At 54.5% G+C, this 17051-nt stretch overlaps 1 protein-coding gene across 9 annotated transcripts; it reads left to right on the top strand.

The window, feature by feature from the left end:
- The first annotated feature begins 984 nt into the window (after nt 1–984).
- On the top strand, nt 985–16533 carry LOC311623616 (cytochrome P450 4F3). 9 transcript variants are annotated; one of them, XM_084885939.1, is made up of 13 exons: nt 985–1049; nt 1455–1653; nt 3867–4011; nt 6652–6705; nt 6798–6925; nt 7903–8024; nt 8823–9093; nt 10589–10655; nt 10846–10975; nt 13052–13185; nt 13279–13343; nt 13524–13606; nt 14074–16533. In XM_084885939.1, the coding sequence occupies exons 2-13, from the start codon at nt 1456–1458 to the stop codon at nt 14249–14251; spliced, it is 1575 nt and encodes a 524-aa protein (XP_084742065.1). In that variant the 5' UTR covers nt 985–1049; nt 1455; the 3' UTR covers nt 14252–16533. The 9 variants fall into 9 exon arrangements, with proteins under 9 accessions (XP_084742065.1, XP_084742073.1, XP_084742070.1 ...); XM_084885947.1 differs by having other exon boundaries at nt 999–1079; XM_084885943.1 differs by lacking the exon at nt 3867–4011 and adding an exon at nt 5467–5611 and having other exon boundaries at nt 1009–1049.
- Nucleotides 16534–17051: the final 518 nt, after the last annotated feature.

Raw genomic sequence — 17051 nt, forward strand, 5'->3', positions numbered from 1 at the left:
AAATGTGCTTTGTATAGAGCACCTGGCACATAGTAGGCACACTTTATGCCGAGTACCTGGCACTGAGTATGAACGCTCTTTGAGGTCTCCAGTACACAGTAGGCACACTGTACTCACAATCTTTTGAGCCGAGTGGCTTTGCTTTCCGTGGGGCACTGCACACAGCAGCACAAGTACTAGCTGTCAGCTCGTTCCCTTCACTCCAGCTCTTTTGGGGCTCCTGATCCTTCCCTCCTTCCTCTGTAACCCTCCTCTGTCTCCCCCTCAAGAACTCATTCACCATCCCGGATGGAAGATTGATCGCAGGGGGGAAGGAGGGCGGGCCGGCACAGCCATCATTCAGAGCGAGCGAGCGAGCGAGCGAGGACAGAGTTAAACTCACTCAGCATCCCCCAGTCTGCCCTCTCCTGTCAGGACCCCTCAGACTTACCCCCTCGCCTCCTGGTGCCCTCTCCCCGCTGGCTCCTTCCCGCCCTGAATCCAACGGGACAGTTTCCAGCCGGGCTGTGTGCTGGTTTCTCCTCACAGCAGGCGGGTCTGGGTGAGGAGGCAGGACTCTAATTCCTGTCAGGCTTCGGCCTCTGAGTTTCATGACTCTGAGCCAATAAACTGCACCACAAGCGCTGGGCGGAGAAGGTGCACGCCACGCTCGGAGGGAGCAGCTCGGCAGATGTTCCGGACAACTCAACAGTGAAGTTCAAGCTTTTGCCTGCCGCACCCTGGTCTCACGAGGGAAGGGGAGGCAGTAGCCTTGGGGGCCCAGAGTCAACTTTGCCTGCCCCCAACCTACCCTTGACCCCTCTGGGGGGTGCTGAGTCCCGAGGACCCAGTGTCCACCCTGCGTGACCCTGAGCAATGTTGACAACACTGAAGCCTCCTCCCCACCCTCTGCTTGGGCTAGTGCCAGCTGGGGTGGAGATAAGCAGGTGCTTGGGGATTGGCTGGTTTGGCCCAGCCTCTCCTGGCCTCCCCCAGGTCAGACATGGGGTCAAAGACTTCCCAGAGGAGGGGAGAGGAGGTTGTGTGGAACTAGCTGCTCGAGACAGAAGGTGCCAGTCTCGGAGGGGAGGGCTGAAGAGGTGGGGGGGAAGAGGGGTCAGGGAGCTGAGGATCCTGGTCCAGGGTGGGGAGAGGTGTTGGTCAAGGCCGTGGTGGCTCCAGGGAGAGCTGGCCTGGGAGTTGGGTGGATAACAGTGGGTAATCGAACTCTCTGTCTCTCTCTCTCCCTCTCTGGCTCTTCCTCTGTTATTTCCCTGGGTGTCCCTTCCCTCCCGAGCCCCCATCCACCCATCCCTGAGCCCTCCCTGACCTGTCCCAGCATGCACCTGGTCCTCCCTGACCCTGTTCCACACCCCCCCTCCCTCTGTAGGCGGGTCTCTGCCCCTGAGCTTCCTCATTACGGTCCCCGGTCCCCGTCCTAGGCCTCAGGAGCTCACCCTCTGCCTGCCCTGCAGGATGCTGCAGCTGAGCCTGTCCTGGCTGGGACTGGGGCCGCTGGCAGCCTCCCCGTGGCTACTCCTGCTGCTGCTGGGAGCCTCCTGGTTCCTGGTCCGCTTCCTGGCCTGGATCTTCACCGTCTATGACACCTCTCTTCGCCTCCGATGTTTCCCGCAGCCCCCAATGCGGAGCTGGTTTTGGGGTCACCTGGGCATGGTGAGTGTGGGCAGCCAAGTGGGTCTTGGGTATTAGGGTAGATGTACTCCCCAAGGGGCTGGCAATGGGGCTTAGGGGTTGGGCTAGGGTCTAGGACAGCAGAGAAGTGAAGGGGGTTAAGGGGACCCCCTCTTTTCTCACTCATTCCTCCACTCTGCCATCCCCACATCCTTGCCCTCTCCCTGCTTTGGGTCCATTTCCGTCTGCCTTCCCCACATTAGTGCACCTCTGAGGGGGTCCCAGGGTGGCTGCACAGAGCTGGGCCCCCCCAGGACTCCCGGTGTCCACAGTGAGCCTTCAGACACCGCAGGGGCACTGTCCAGGGTTTGCTCCCTGTCTGTCTGCTCACCCCCACCCACAGGGGCACAGCTCCCCGTCCCGTCTCCGTCCTGGCTTACCGTCCCCTCACCTTCCTCTTCTCTCCCAAGATGTCTCAAGGGGCCTGTTGCCCAACCTGGCTAAAGTTGGCCACTCATTTCTCTTTTTGGAAGCCTTCTTCAGCTCCTGCCACACCCCAGACTTTGACCTTTGGCTTGGTCCTGCTTCTTTTTAATTGTACAGTTTAATTGTCTGATTACTTCTTATCTGGGTCTCCAGCTTGACGGGGAGCAGGCAGTCTGTCTGCAGCTCACAGGCCCGGGGCTGGCGCACAATGTTTGAGTCCCGAAGTGGTGAATTTGCCGTCACCCCTCCCCTCCTCAGTCAAGGCCAAAGGGATGGATATCCAGCTCCCCGCGGCCCCTGCAGCTTTCCTATCCTGTCTGGAATGAGAATTAGCTTGGGGAAGGACAGCCTGTGATTTTGCCGCTCACTGTGGCCAAGTTCACCCGAGGACATTCCCAAGTTCAGCCTGAGATTCTGGGTCTTGGGATGGAAGTTACCGCCGTTCCACCTCCCCCTCGGCAGCTCAGCTGTGGGGCTGGCATCCCTGCTCTGTCTCCTCCAGCCCCTCTTGCTGTGTGACCTCAGCTGAGTCACTCTCCCTTTATGGACCAAGCTCATCATGAGTCCTTCCCTCTGGGTCCTTGGGGGTCAGGGGGCAGGTCACTAGGGTGAAAACAGGTATGCTCACCTGTCTGGGGCACCTGGGGTATTTGTCAGGCTTTATTTTTATTTTTGTTTTTTAAAAATATATATTTTATTGATTTTTTTAACAAAGAGGATAGAGAGTTAGAAACATCGATGAGAGAGAAACATCCATCAGCTGCCTCCTGCACACTCCCCACTGGGGATGTGCCCACAATCAAGGCACATGCCCTTGACGGAACCGAACCCGGGACCTTTCAGTCCGAAGGCTGATACTCTATCCACTGAGCCAAACCAGTTCAGCTGTCAGGCTTGGATGCGGCATCCTGAGGGACTGAAGAGGATCACCAGTAGGGGACCTGCCCTCCTTCCCCTTTGGGGGTGTGTGGCCTCCGTTTCTTCATTTGTAAATAGCATGATTGCTGGGCACGCCCATAGGTAGAAGAGAGATAGATAGACAGGACGAACTATGACAGGTAGGTAGATAATAGGTGATAGATAGACAGACAGAATCCACTATTAGGTAGATAGATAGGTAGATGCACAAACTGACAGACTTGATGTACTGTTAGATAAAAGATAGATAGATAGATAGATAGATAGATAGATAGATAGATAGATGATAGATGGTAGATGATAGATGATAGATAGGTGATAGATGACAGATAGGTAGATGGTAGATAGATGATAGATGGTAGATGATAGATGATAGATAGGTGATAGATGACAGATAGCTAGATGGTAGATAGATGATAGATGGTAGATGATAGATGATAGATAGGTGATAGATAGATGACAGATAGGTAGATGGTAGATAGATAGATGATAGATAATAGATACATGATCGATCGATAGGTAGATGGTAGATAGGTAGAGGAGAGATAGGCAGGACGCATTATACATGGAGCCTGGCTGGCAGAAGGGGCTGAAAGGTGGGAAACGCCCTCCTGGTTGATGGGCAGAGTTCACACCTGCCCCTGGGAATCTGGTCCTGTGCCTGGGGTGCACCCTGACGGCTGGGGAGGCCTCCAGAACCCACGTTCAGGGGGAAGGAGCCATGAGGGGGGAGGAGCAGGAGGAAGCAGGTTATCCCATCCAGGCAAAACCCGACACACTCTCCAGTGCAGAGGCTGCAGGGGCGCCTGCTGTGGCTCCTTTGAGGCGTGACCACCCTGCCTTGCTTTCAGGTCCTCCCCACAGAGCAGGGCATGAAGGATGTAACTCAGCTGGTGGCCACCTACCCGCAGGGATTTTTGAGCTGGCAGGGCCCCGCCATCCCCCTCGTCATTCTGTGCCACCCTGACATGGTCCGGGCTCTCACCAACGCCTCAGGTACCCACACTGAGCTGCTGGTGGTGGGTGCCCTGGCACAGCGGGGGCTTCCCGCCCCTCCCTGTCACGCTTCACTGCGGCTGCTGCAGGACTTGGCCCTCTCCCCCTCCTTCCTCTTAGCATCTTCCTCCTTTTCCCCACGTATTCAAACCTGCATCTCACCACCCGCTCCCCCTCATGCCATCTGCTTCTGACCTGATGTCCTGGGCACCCCTGCGCCCCGAGAGGCTTCCCTCCAAGGTTCTGTCTGGAGCAGGAGCTCCCAGTCTTGAGGAGCCGAATCAGGATGAGGGACCCCCGACCCTCGGCCTGGTGTGGTCCGGATTGGTCAGAGGCAGGATAAGACAGCCCAGGAGACAAGCAGGGTCTCTCCTGGAGGAGGAGCTGCTGGAACCGGGTCTGGAACTAGGAGGAGGGTGTTTTCAAAGCAGAGGGCAGAGTAATGCAGTGGGCACTGCTAGCATCCCAGACTGGCCCCCGCGCCCCTCCCTCCAGGCCCAGAGCAACGAGGGCTTGCGATTTCTGCGGTGCCCACCGCTGGTGGGTCTGTTCCTTCTACCCCATCCTCCAGCTCCTCCAGGAATAGCCCCAAGGAGAGCCCACCCCTGCCTGGGTCTTGTCCTTTGCGTTCCACTCTTCTCACCACCAGAGAGCTGAGGCCGGGCCGGGGACAAGGCAGCATGTGACAGAGAGCCGGGCTCTGACGCCAGCATTCTGGTGACTCTGGTTCTCGTTGACCCGCTGAGGTCTCTTGCAGTTCTGAGTGGTGGAAACTCAACCCTGTGTGGTCTAAGCCAAGGAAGGGACTCCATGGACGGTCCCGTCCATGGATGTTGCCTTCAGGCACAGCTGGATCCAGGTGCCCAAGAATGTCCTCAGGAATCTGTCTTCACTTTTTTGGTTCTGTTTTCCTCTATGAGCCCTTCAGAAGCTCAACCCCCCCGTGGAAAAGTGAGCGTATTCCCAACAGTTCCAGGAAAAGCTGCAGGATTCACTCTAATCTCCCTGGCTACCTCGACTTCCTGTCCTACCTCACCCCCGATGGACAGGGACAGTTCCCCACTCAGTCACTGCCACTCTCATGCCCCATCATGGCAGGCATAGGGTTCTCAGAATCATTGTGTTTGGAGTTCAACGAAGTTCAGTAGTTAAGGACGCAGGTCCTGGATTCAGACAGGCCCGGGCTCCGGTCTCAGGCTTCCCGCCTACTGTCTGGGAGACCACGAATAGGTGACATTTGCTCTTCAGAGCCTCCGTTTCCTTATGTATTATAGAAAATGGGGACAGAAGAGAAGCCAGGTGAATGTGGTGCCTGGAATCCAAATGAGAAAAGACCCCCAGTGCTGAGCATTGAGGGAACAGGGAGGGGCCCCAGGAGGAGGAGGACCTCCTGGATCAGAGTCTTCTCTTGGCCACCTTCACAGCGCGAACAGGGTCGTCTTTGTTCCTCTCCAGATTCGGAGCTCAGAGGAAGGTCTGCTGTACGAACAGGGCCTGGCGAGCACCTTTGGGGATGTGTGCTGCTGGTGGGTGGGGCCCTCGTACGCGGTCATTCGCATCTTCCACCCCACCTACATCAAACCCGTGCTCTTTGCCTCAGGTAGACACCCCTCTGGCCACAGCTTGCTCCTCGCTGAGGTCTTCGTGCTGCCTCCCGCTGGGCAGGTGACCCAGGTGCTGACAGGAGGGGCTGTGGCGGAGACGCCACTGCCTCCGTCTCACTTGGACCCCACCTGCCCCACCTCTAGTTGTGTCTGTTCACCCCTGGGTGACATCTTTCAATGGCCATCCCTGGTCACGTTTATGTTTCCACGTGTGTCCTAGTGACAGCTCATAAATGTTATACCTGGGGTCAAAGGGAACTGGCCTCAGTCATGTCTGGGGCTCAGCTTGGCCAATGCCTCTGAGGCGTGTTGGGGACTGTCTGGTGGTGCTTGTCTGAGACGCCATTTGAGATTGTCTGGTTTTGCTGCTGATCATGTCTGGGCCATGCTCTGGATCTGTCTGGTGTCTGAGACCCAGGGTCCCGCTAAGAAATGTCTGAGACCTTATGTGAGTCTTGTGAAGGCAGGTCCTAGCGTATGGGTCACACCTGGTTCACATCTGTGACATTAATGGGAACATATTTAAATACTATCTGGAGATGTCTGATTGTCTTTGATTCCATATCAGAGTATGTTGCATCATGTCAGGGTCTGTCATGCTTGTTTGAGCCATGTCAGGACATGTTAAAACACCTTGGGGCCATGTCAGATGTCCCAGCAGATGTCAGAGAGTGCTGGTGAAGATGGGGTGGTCTGAGGCCCATGTAAAGGCATCTTGTAGAGTGTTGTGTTGTGCTTGTGTATGTAGAGCATGTTGGTCCATGTAGGAGCCACCTCAAGGCGTGCTAAAACATGTTGTGCCATGTTAAGATGTGTCCTAAGCAATGTAGGAGTGTGTATTTGGGCTCTGCCTTTGCTCTGCTCTGTGTTGCAGCCTGGTCTGGTGTTCCCTCACCTCCCTACTTCTCGCCATTTCCACTGCCTTTGTCCCATTTCTGCTATGCTGGGTATGGAGGGGGAATGCAGACCCCTGGCTGGCAGCCCCCTTCCTTCTCCTCCCCCACTCCACGGTCCTGATGGTCTTCTTTCATGTCAGCTGCCATCGCCCCCAAAGACATGCTCTTCTACAGCTCTCTGAAGCCCTGGCTGGGTGAGTAACTGAGGGTGGAGCAGGTTGGGGACACTCTTGGGGGACCAGGAGAAGGTCCTACCTTGCCCACTCCCTGTGGCTGCCTCTGCCAGGGGATGGGCTTCTGCTGAGTGCTGGTGACAAGTGGAGCCACCACCGCCGCCTGCTGACCCCCGCCTTCCACTTCAACATCCTAAAGCCCTACATGAAGATCTTCAACGACAGCGTGAATATCATGCACGTGAGCCTCTTGAACTCAGTCAGGGTCTCAGTGGAGCCCCGGGGGTAGTGGGGGCTCAGAGGCATCTTGACTGGCATTCTGACTCTGCTGGGTAGATTTTGGGCCATTGCTCTTCCTTTCTGAACCTCAGTTTCCTCAGCTGTAAAGTGGGAATAATTTCGTAGTGGGATGATGATACAATGGAGCCATGTCCCTGATCCATAGTAGGTGTTCAGAAGGCATTAGTTTATATGTTTCCCCCACAGAAGCCTTGGCATTCTGAGACTGGATGGATGAGAATGATGACTATTGCACACTAATTATTGTTGAGTAACAAACCATTTCAAAACAATAAGGGTTGTTATTGGCCAACAAGCCTGTGAGCCCATTGGAGGGGTCTTCTGGGTGTGGCTGTGGTTACTCATTACCTGTGGCCAGCTGGGGGCAGCTCTGCTGCTCTGGGCTCAGTCTTTTCATGATAATGGGCCTCGACTGGCTGCACGCTGACCTAGGAAGCTCTCAGCTGGGACAACGAGCCTTGGCTTCATGGGATTCTCTCCCTCTCTCTCCTTCCTGGGCATCTCAGGCTGTTCACACAGCAGAGGCAGGGTTCCAAGAGACTGAGAGGTGGCTGCAATCCCTCTGGAGATCCTGGATTAGAATCAGCACCTCCTCATTCTCACCACAGTCTATTGGCCAACGCAAGTCAAAAGGCCACACAGAACTAAACAGCAGTGCAATAGGTTCCAATTCATAACGGTAGTTGTTGAAAAACCACATTGTCAAGAATGTGAACCTTTGACCCAGGTCTCCTGCCTTCTAGCCACGGGCTCTTCCTGCCCCAAGAGTAATATCTTCTACTCCCACTCAAGCCTGGTCCTCCCCGGGGATGGGTGCCTGGGGCAGAGAACCAAGAGGCAGGGTCTGGGGCTCCATCCAGGTGGTTGGGTTGGGGCAGGGCTCAGGGAAGCCCCAGCTCGATCCCTGTCTCTGTCCAGGCCAAGTGGAAGCGCCTGGCCTCCGAGGGCAGCACCCGCCTGGACATGTTTGAGCACATCAGCCTCATGACCCTGGACAGTCTGCAGAAATGTGTCTTCAGTTTTGACAGCAATTGCCAGGAGTAAGTCTCTCTCCAGAGCCTGGGAGCATGCACCACGGGCCCAAGGGAGTAGGTGGAGGGGGATACCTACTCCCTAAGGGCAATCCTAAGGGCCTTCCTGGGCAATCCTAAGCAGGGCAATCCTAAGGGCCTTCCTGGAAGAGGTGGGTCAGGGCTGGACATCGAAGGACAAGGGGGAGGGAAATGAGAAAGAGCCATCCCTTCAGGTAGATAGATCGGTTCGCTAAAGGCCAGGAGTCTGGAATGAGCAGCGTGGGTGAAACAGTGAGGAGAAGTGAAGTGAGAGGGCTTAGCAGGGGTGAGATCTCTGGGCTGTTCATAAGTCAGGAAGTGGGGTGTGATCCTTATCCTGAGGCTTCCAGGGAGCCATGGACGGCGTCTGAGCAGGCGCGTGTTGTGACCCACGCTAAGCTTGGACATCTCACTCCAGGGAAGACCAATTGGATGGTGTTGACTAAGATGCAAGGAGACTAGGGAGGGGGCGGGGCCCATTGTCCAGTTAGGAGAGGATGAAGTCTGAGCTGCGTGGGAAGTTCAGGGAAGGGGAAGGGCAGATACTGGGGAGGAGAGAGAAGAGAGGAGCATGATGTTTATGCATGGCTCCGGGTGCCTGGGGCATGGAGGCTGCTCAGGGAAAATCCTGTTTCTGGGTCATCCTACCATGTATCTGCAGGGCCGTCTGATCCTGGCTTCTCAGTTGTTTCCTACTGGGAGTTAGCTCCTGGCTTCTGGTGGGGGGTCCACCTCAGGCTATAAGTGAACCAAGTCGTGGCTTCCTTCCCTCCCCTCATCCTGCAGGAGGCCCAGCGATTACATTGCCGCCATCTTGGAGCTCAGTGCCCTTGTGACCAAACGGCACCATCAGCTCCTCTTGCACTATGACTTCCTGTACTACCTCACCCCCGATGGACAGCGCTTCCGCCGGGCCTGCCGCCTGGTGCACGACTTCACGGACGCTGTCATCCGGGAGCGGCGCCGCACCCTCCCCGATCAGGGTGTGGAGGACTTCCTGAGGGCCAAGGCCAAGGCCAAAACTTTGGACTTCATTGATGTGCTCCTGCTGACCAAGGTGGGCTTCTTGGGCATCGGAGTGGAAAAGGAAGAACGGGCCTCGATTGCCAATGTCAAATTGAAGAGCTGGGATTTGTTGCAGGGGGCCCGGGGGAGCCATGGAGGGTGCTTGAGGAAGGGAGGGATAGTCAGAGATACGTTTTAGAGACGACTGTGTGCAGTGCAGCCTGTAGGGGATTGCTAAGTTTGAAACTGTGAAGGGCCTGAGGTTTTATTCTACTTTTAATAAGTTAGTTTAAAACACACACACACACACACACACACACACACACACATACACAGACACACACACACACTATGGGACGGTGCACAAAATTCATGCATGGGGGTGTGTCCCTTAGCCCAGCCTGCACCCTCTCCAATCTGGGACCCCTTGAGGGATGTCCAACTGCCTGTTTAGGCCCAATCCCAATCCCTCTCACAATCCAGGACTGCTGGCTCCCAACTGCTCACCCGCCTGCCTTACTGATTTCCCCTAACTGCTTCTGCCTGCCAGCCTGATCACCCCCTAACTACTCCCCTGCCAGCCTGTTTGCCCCTAATTGCCCTCTCTTTCAGGCCTGGTCACCCTAACTGCCCTCCCCTGCAGGCCTAGTCACCACTAATTGCCCCCCCCCTTGCAAGCCTAGGTTCCCCCCTACCAACTGCCCTTCCCTGCAGGCCCGGTCACCCCCAACTTTCCTCCCCTGTTGGCCTGGTCACCCCTAACTGTCCTCCACTGCTGGCCATCTTGTGTCCACATGGGGGCAACCATCTTGTGTGTTGGAGTGATGGTCAATTTGCATATTACTCTTTTATTAGATAGGATACCAGACTGTGGATCAGAGCAGCCCATTATTACTTATAGCAGTAATAGTAGCCAGATTAGAACTATAGTCCTGGTTCCCCAATCCCACATTCTTCTGAGGGCTACAAGATATGTCTACCATGCTTGCATCACAAGAAAGGTACTAAATCTTTTGAATCTTAGAACTTACATGGGACAGCTGGCACATCTGCCCTTTCTTCAGTAGGTGGGGGGAGGAAGAGAGAGGGGAAGGAGAAGGAGAAGGAGAAAAAGGAAGAGGAGGAGGAGGAAGAGGGGATTTGTTGTGGTTTTGGAGCATAAACAAATCCTTTGAGAAGGCAAAGTCTATAGGTTCTATAGATTTATAACTCATTCCTCATGTCCAGGCAAGGTAGAGCCTCTGGATTGACCATCCTAGAATGTGAGCCACTGGCTCTGGAGCAATGTTCACTTTCTAATTTCCACGGCAATTCAATCATCTGTGACCCAGGTTGCCAGTAACGTTTTTAAAACCAGAAAGCCCTCTCCACCAGGAGGCAGTGAGGCCAGGAGGAGGCCTGTGGGTCGAGGCCTCTTGGTGTTGGTGAGGAAGGAGGCCTAGGAGTGCATTGTGGGCTTCGGCTTCTGAATGGACGATGGAACGTCAGAGTTTGCCTCAGGGGCCATCAGAGCCAGTGTGATTTGGGGAGTCCTGCTTTCTCTCCAGGATGAAGATGGGAAGGGGCTGTCCGATGAGGACATCCGAGCTGAGGCTGACACCTTCATGTTTGAGGGTAAGGGTCCTGGTGTGGGATTCCAGCGGGGGAGGGGTCTCTCTATCCCAGGGACCTAGCAGGTGGGCCCTGGTTCACCCCACCCTACCCGATCCTCCCCACCCTCCCCGAGGGCCTTACTATGAGGGCACGGCCCACCCTCTGGCTCTGCGGTAGTCCAGAGACCCCAGCCCGTCTGATCACCTCCCAGGCCATGACACCACCGCCAGCGGCCTCTCCTGGGTCCTGTACAACCTCGCGAAGCACCCGGAATACCAGGAGCGCTGCCGGCAGGAGGTGCGACAGCTGCTGGAGGACCGTGAGCCTCCAGAGATAGAATGGTGAGTGCGGGTCTTCCTGACCTCTTCCTGAGCCCCTCTGACGGGCTCTGTCCCCAAAGTGGGGGAGAGGGAAGATCTTTTTGCGGATTCTGTCACTGTGTCCTCCCATTTAGTGGGAACAGAAGCAGAGGCCAGAGGCAGGGTCTGGTATCCAGCCTGGATAGCAGGGAAGAAGTTACAGGCTTTTGGGACAGAAAGATCTGGGCTGCTGAGAAAGTTAGTGACCATGTGGAAAGGCATATTCACTGAGTCCACTCCCTTCCTGTCCTCTCTGATATAACATTTTCCTCCCCAAATATCTTCACAACCTTAATACTTACTTATCTCTTGCCTCTTAATCCCTTCGGTATTGTTCAGTCCAGGATTCATAGGGAACATCTAGACATAAAGCCACTCAACTCTTGTCCAGTTACACCTGGATCTTCTCCCACCCAGTCCCTATTCAACAAACACTGCCACACTGTCCCCCATCTTCAGCTTGGTGCATTCTGGGAGTTCCCAGCTGGTGGGGGAACAGTCCCAGCCCAGGGGCGCGAGTTGACAGGAAGATGGGCAAGGCTGAGGGCGGAAAGAGCTTGTCTGCTGTGACCCTGAATGCTGATCAGTCAATGTTTGCATGTATCTACTGACCTGGCCCAGTTAGGTAAAAAGAGACAGCCCAGCCCTAACCAGTTTGGCTCAGTGTCGGCCTGGGGACCGAAGGGTCCCAGGTTCGATTCTGGTCAAGGGCACATGCCCGGGTTGCAGGCTTGATCCCCAGTAGGGGGTATGCAGGAGGCAGCCGATCAATGATTCTCTCTCATCATTTTTCTATCTCTTCCTTTCCCTTCCTCTCTGAAAGCAATAAAAATATATTTTAAAAAGGTAAATAAACATTCTTCTTAATCCTCACCCTAGGAGTAATTTCCACAATAATTTCCCGTGTGTTCTTTCAGGGGTAGTTTTATAGTTTTCCAGTTATGAACCAGTTAACTATATCAGCTATTAGAAGTTTAATTCATCACACAAAAAGAAGGGGATTAAAGAAAAAGAATTTAGCTCTTCCAGTGGATTCTCTTGTTTTCTAATTATGAAATCACCATCTGCCAGAAATGGCACATTTATGCTCACATTCAAATTATATTCCTCTCCTTTTATCCTTTGCCTAACTGCATTAGCTACTATCTTATCGTGATAAGTAAAATATTGGATGTGTGTTTTTTTCTTTCTTACTCATTTGCCTTTTGATTTTGCTCTCTTGCCATAAAGAATGTTTTTTAATGCAAATTTGTAAACCTTTTTATGGTTGGCATTCTGGTGTTGTTCAGAAAAGCTTCTGGAATTTTCCCTAGTAGTTTTGTGACACTGATTTTCTTTTCTTTTCTTTTTTAAAAATATATATTTTATTGATTTTTTTACAGAGAGGAAGGGAGAGATATAGAGAGCTAGAAACGTTGATGAGAGAGAAACATCGACCAGCTGCCTCTTGCACACCCCCTACTGGGAATGTGCCCGCAACCCAGGTCCATGCCCTTGACAGGAATCGAACCTGGGACCTTTCAGTCTGCAGTCAGACACTCTACCACTGAGCCAAACCGGTTTCGGCCTTGTCTTTTTTTCTTTTCTTTTTTAAAAAAAATATATTTTATTGATTTTGTACAGAGAGGAAGGAAGAGAGATAGAGAGTTAGAAACATCGATGAGAGAGAGTCATCGATCAGCTGCCTCTTGTACACCCCCTAGTGGGGATATGCCCACAACCAAGGTACATGCCCTTGACCGGAATCGAACCCGGGACCTTTCAGTCCCCAAGCCGACGCTCTATCCATTGAGCCAAACCGGTTTCGGCTCGGCCTTTTCTTTTAATTTTAAACCACTTTATGGAAGTGTGATTGACATACAGAAAGCTGTGCACATCTAATGTACACAGCTCATTGAGTCTGGAGATATTCGATCCCTCTGGAATTTATGTTGCACAGAGAGACGATCTCATGGAGCTGGGAAGTGGTGTATGTGTGTGTGTGTGTGTGTGTGTGTGTGTGTGTGTGTGTGGTGGTGCCTGGCTTTGCTGTGAGTGGAAAACTGTGTGGGTTTTTAGGGACGACCTGGCCCAGCTGCCCTTCCTGACCATGTGCATCAAGGAGAGCCTGCGCCTGCACCCCCCGGTCACCGTCATCTCCCGCTGCTGCACCCAGGACATCACGCTCCCCGATGGCAGGGTCATCCCCAAAGGTGCTGGCCGTGACGGGGGGAGGAGCCACGCCGCAGAAAGAGGGGCCCCTCAGGCAGGGGGCCTCCTCCCGACTGACCCCTCCTCTCCCACAGGTGTTACCTGCCTTATCAGTATTTTTGGGACCCATCACAACCCAACCGTGTGGCCAGACCCTGAGGTGCTGCGTCCCCCTCCCTCATCCTTGTCCACTCCCTTGGGGGAACCTGGGGGGGGGGGGCGTAAGCAGGGTTCTGACCTGGCAAATCAGACATCACCTCCCTCATCATACATCAGGCTGCCCCTCCAAGGCGGGCTGTCGGAGACCCCACCCAGCAGCCTGTCTTGGTCTCGCCCTCAGGTCTATAACCCTTTCCGCTTCGAACCAGAGAAGGTCCAGGAGCGGTCACCGCTGGCTTTCATTCCCTTCTCCGCGGGGCCCAGGTGAGGGTGATGGGGCAGGGACCTCGGGCTGAGGTCCCAGAGGGCAGTGAGGGCGGGAAGGGGGGACTGAAGAAGGACACAGCCTCCCTCTCCTTCCCTCCCCTTCCCTCCCCCGAGGTTAGGGGGGTTGGGTGGGTCCAAGGAAGGAACCCCGATGTGCTCAGAGCCGCTTCCGCCTGCGCCTGCGTGCTGCTCGAGTTTGGGGCTGGAGCCAGGGGATCTGCCAGCCTGCACGGTTCCCAGCACTGTAGTCCCTCCCCATCCTGGGCACAGCAGCCCCTCCCCTCCCGGGCACAGTAGCCCTATCTCCATGGGGGGGGGGGGGGCACAGTAGCCCCTACCCCTCCCAGGCACATAGTCCCTCCCCATCCCGGGCACATAGCCCTGCCCCATCTCTGCAGGCGTGGATGGGGTCTTGGGCCAGGGCCCGGGCATCCTCTGAGCCCCCCCATCTCCCTTGCCCACAGGAACTGCATCGGGCAGACGTTCGCCATGGCCGAGATGAAGGTGGTGCTGGCGCTCACGCTGCTGCGCTTCCGCGTCCTGTGCGATGAGGACAACCCCCGCAGGAAGCCCGAGCTCATCCTGCGCGCGGAGGGCGGCCTGTGGCTGCGGGTGGAGCCGCTGAGCGCGGACCCAAAGTGACCCTGCGCCACCCCGGCTGGGTCAACCCGTGACCCCACACACCATCTCCTTTGTAGGTTCCCAGCAATAACCTGCTGTCTCTTCTGCCCCAGCTTCTCCGAGAGCCACTAGGAGGCTTTTGAGGCCTGTGGGGACCCAGGGGCTGGGCATACCTAGAGGGGAGGGTGGGGGCGAAAGTGTCCCTGAGCCCAGACCCTGACTGCCTCCGCCTAGAGCTCCACGCTGACAGCGGAAGGAGAGCTCTCCCAGAGACACCTATGGATTTTATAGGGGCAGAAAGAGGGGCACAGTTGAAGTTCTTAGTCACGGAGAACCCATAGAGGCTAATTCATTCCTACAAGTCCCGGATGCCTCCCCAAGCAGTTCGCTGGCGGGCCCAGAACCCAGGGCAGGAGCCCCGGCATCCTCTGCAGGACTCAAGTTTCTTTCTGCCCTTGTCAGCAGCCCCACCCTGTGCCTCTCCCCTTCTCCCCCCTCCCAACCCCCAGGTGTGTCTCTCAGGTGACCCCTGCCCTGCCTCTAGGAAGCCCCTCTCTTCCCTTGATGTTGCCCAGGCAGCCTGTCCAACAGGTACTGGTTGAGGCCCCATTGTGTACCAGGCACTCCCCCAAACCCTCATCCCTGACCTTTCACCTCCAAGTCCCTCCTTGGGGTGGAGTGAGGGCAGGCCATCCTTTGACCTTGAAACTCAAAGCCAGACCATTGTAAACCGAACCTTCCCCCAAGGGTATGGGTTCCAGAGCCAGGCTGCTTGGCTTTAAGTCTCAGCTCTGCTGTGTGCCGTGGGCAAGGCCAGTCCCTTTCTGTGCCCTGGTTTCCTCCTCTGTGCAAAGAGGCAGCAATGTGTACCTCAGGGTTGACTACCTGTGCTTGGTGAACAGTAAATGCTCAATAAATGCTGCCATTATTACTTTCCCTCTCAGAAAGCCTCACTCTTCTAGTTTATTTTTTAATTACAATTAACATTCAACATTATTTTGCACTAGAGGCCTGGTGCACGAAATTCGTGCATGGGAGTAGGGTTTGTCCCTCAGCCCAGCCTGTACCCTCTCCAATCTGGAATCCCTCTCACAATCCAGGACTGCTGGCTCCCAACCACTCGCCTGCCTGCCTGCCTGCCTACCTGATTGCCCCTAACCATTTCTGCCAGCGAGCCTGATCACCCCCTAACTACTCACCTGCAAGCCTGATCAACGCCTAACTGTTCCCCTGCTGGCCCAATTGCCCCTAACTGCCCTCTCCTGCAGGCCTAGTTCTCCCCAACTGCTCTCCCCTGCTGGCCCAATTGCCCCTAACTGCTCTCCCCTCCCGGACTGGTCACTCCCAACTGCCTTCCCTTGCCAGTCTGGTCACTCCGTTCTATCCTCCCCTGCAGGCCTGGTTACCCCTAAATACCTTCCCCTGCTGGCCTGGTCCCAACTGTTCTCCTCTGCAGGCCTGGTCACCCCTAAACTGTTCTCCCCTGCAGGCCTGGTCACCCCCCACTCAAACTGCCCTCCCCTGAAGACCTGGTCCCCCACAATTGCCCTTCCCTGCTAGTTTGGTCACCTAAAACTGCTCTACCCTGCTGGCCTGGTCACCCCCAACTGTCCTCTCCTGCAGGCCCGACAGTCCTATCTGCCTTCCCTGCAGGCCTGGTTTCCTCCAGCTGCCTTCCCCTGCAAACCTGGTTGCCTCCAACTACCCTCTCTTGCCAACCTGGCCTCTCCCAACTGCCCTCCCCTACAGGCCTGGTTGCCCCCAAATGCCCTCCCCTATAGGCCTGGTCCCCCCCAACTGCCCTCCCCTGTAGGCCTGCTTGCTCCCAACTGCCTCCTCTGCTGGCCTGATCGCCCCAACTGCCCTCCCTTTCAGGCCTGGTCCCTCCTTACTGCTTTCCCTTTCTGGCCTGATCATCCACAACTGCCCTCCCATGCTGGCCATCTTGTGTGTTCGAGTGATGTCAATTTGCATATTACCTATTTATTATATAGGATTTTCTTCAACTTCTTTCCTCATTGTCTTATAATTTCCCAAGTACAGGTCTTTTATCTCCTTGCTTAAATTTATCCCTACTTATTTCTTTATGCAATTGTAAATAAGATTGTTTCCTTAGTGTCTATTCCTGATAGTTTATTATTAGTGTATAAAAATGCATCTGATTTCTAAATATTCATTTTGTATCCCGCAACTTTACTAAATTCATTTATCAGTTCTGGTAGTTCTTGGTGGAATCTTTAGAATTCTCTCTATATAGTATCATGTCATCTTCAAATAATGACAGCTTACTTCCTCCTTTTCAATTTGAATGCCTTTTATTTATTCTTTTTTTTAAAAAAATATATTTTATTGATTTTACACAGAGAGGAATTGAGAGGGACAGAGAGTTAGAAACATCGATGAGAGAGAAACATCGACCAGCTGCCTCTTGCACACCCCCAACTGGGGATGTGCCCGAAACCAAGGTACATGCCCTTGACCGGAATTGAACCCGGGACCTTTCAGTCCGCAGGCCAATGCTCTATCCACTGAGCCAAACTGGTCCCGGTCTTTTATTTATTCTTGACTGATTCTTGTGGCTAGGACTTTCAGTAGTATCTTACCTAATAATATTATAGACAAACATGTAAATTGATGGTACCTCTGCTATGCCCACAGCCAATCAGAGTGAGTATATAAATCAACCCAACAAAGATGGAGGTTACTTTGCATATGTAGGCGCCCAGCAGCCTGGGTCGCGGGAACTTTCTCAGCACCCAGGTCACTCTGAAGTAGGCACCTGTGGGTCATGAGCAACCAGGGAAGGACCCGAGTCAGAGGG

This window comes from Pipistrellus hanaki, assembly GCF_964339955.1.
Source record: "Pipistrellus hanaki genome assembly, chromosome: 5".
NCBI lineage: Eukaryota > Metazoa > Chordata > Mammalia > Chiroptera > Vespertilionidae > Pipistrellus > Pipistrellus hanaki.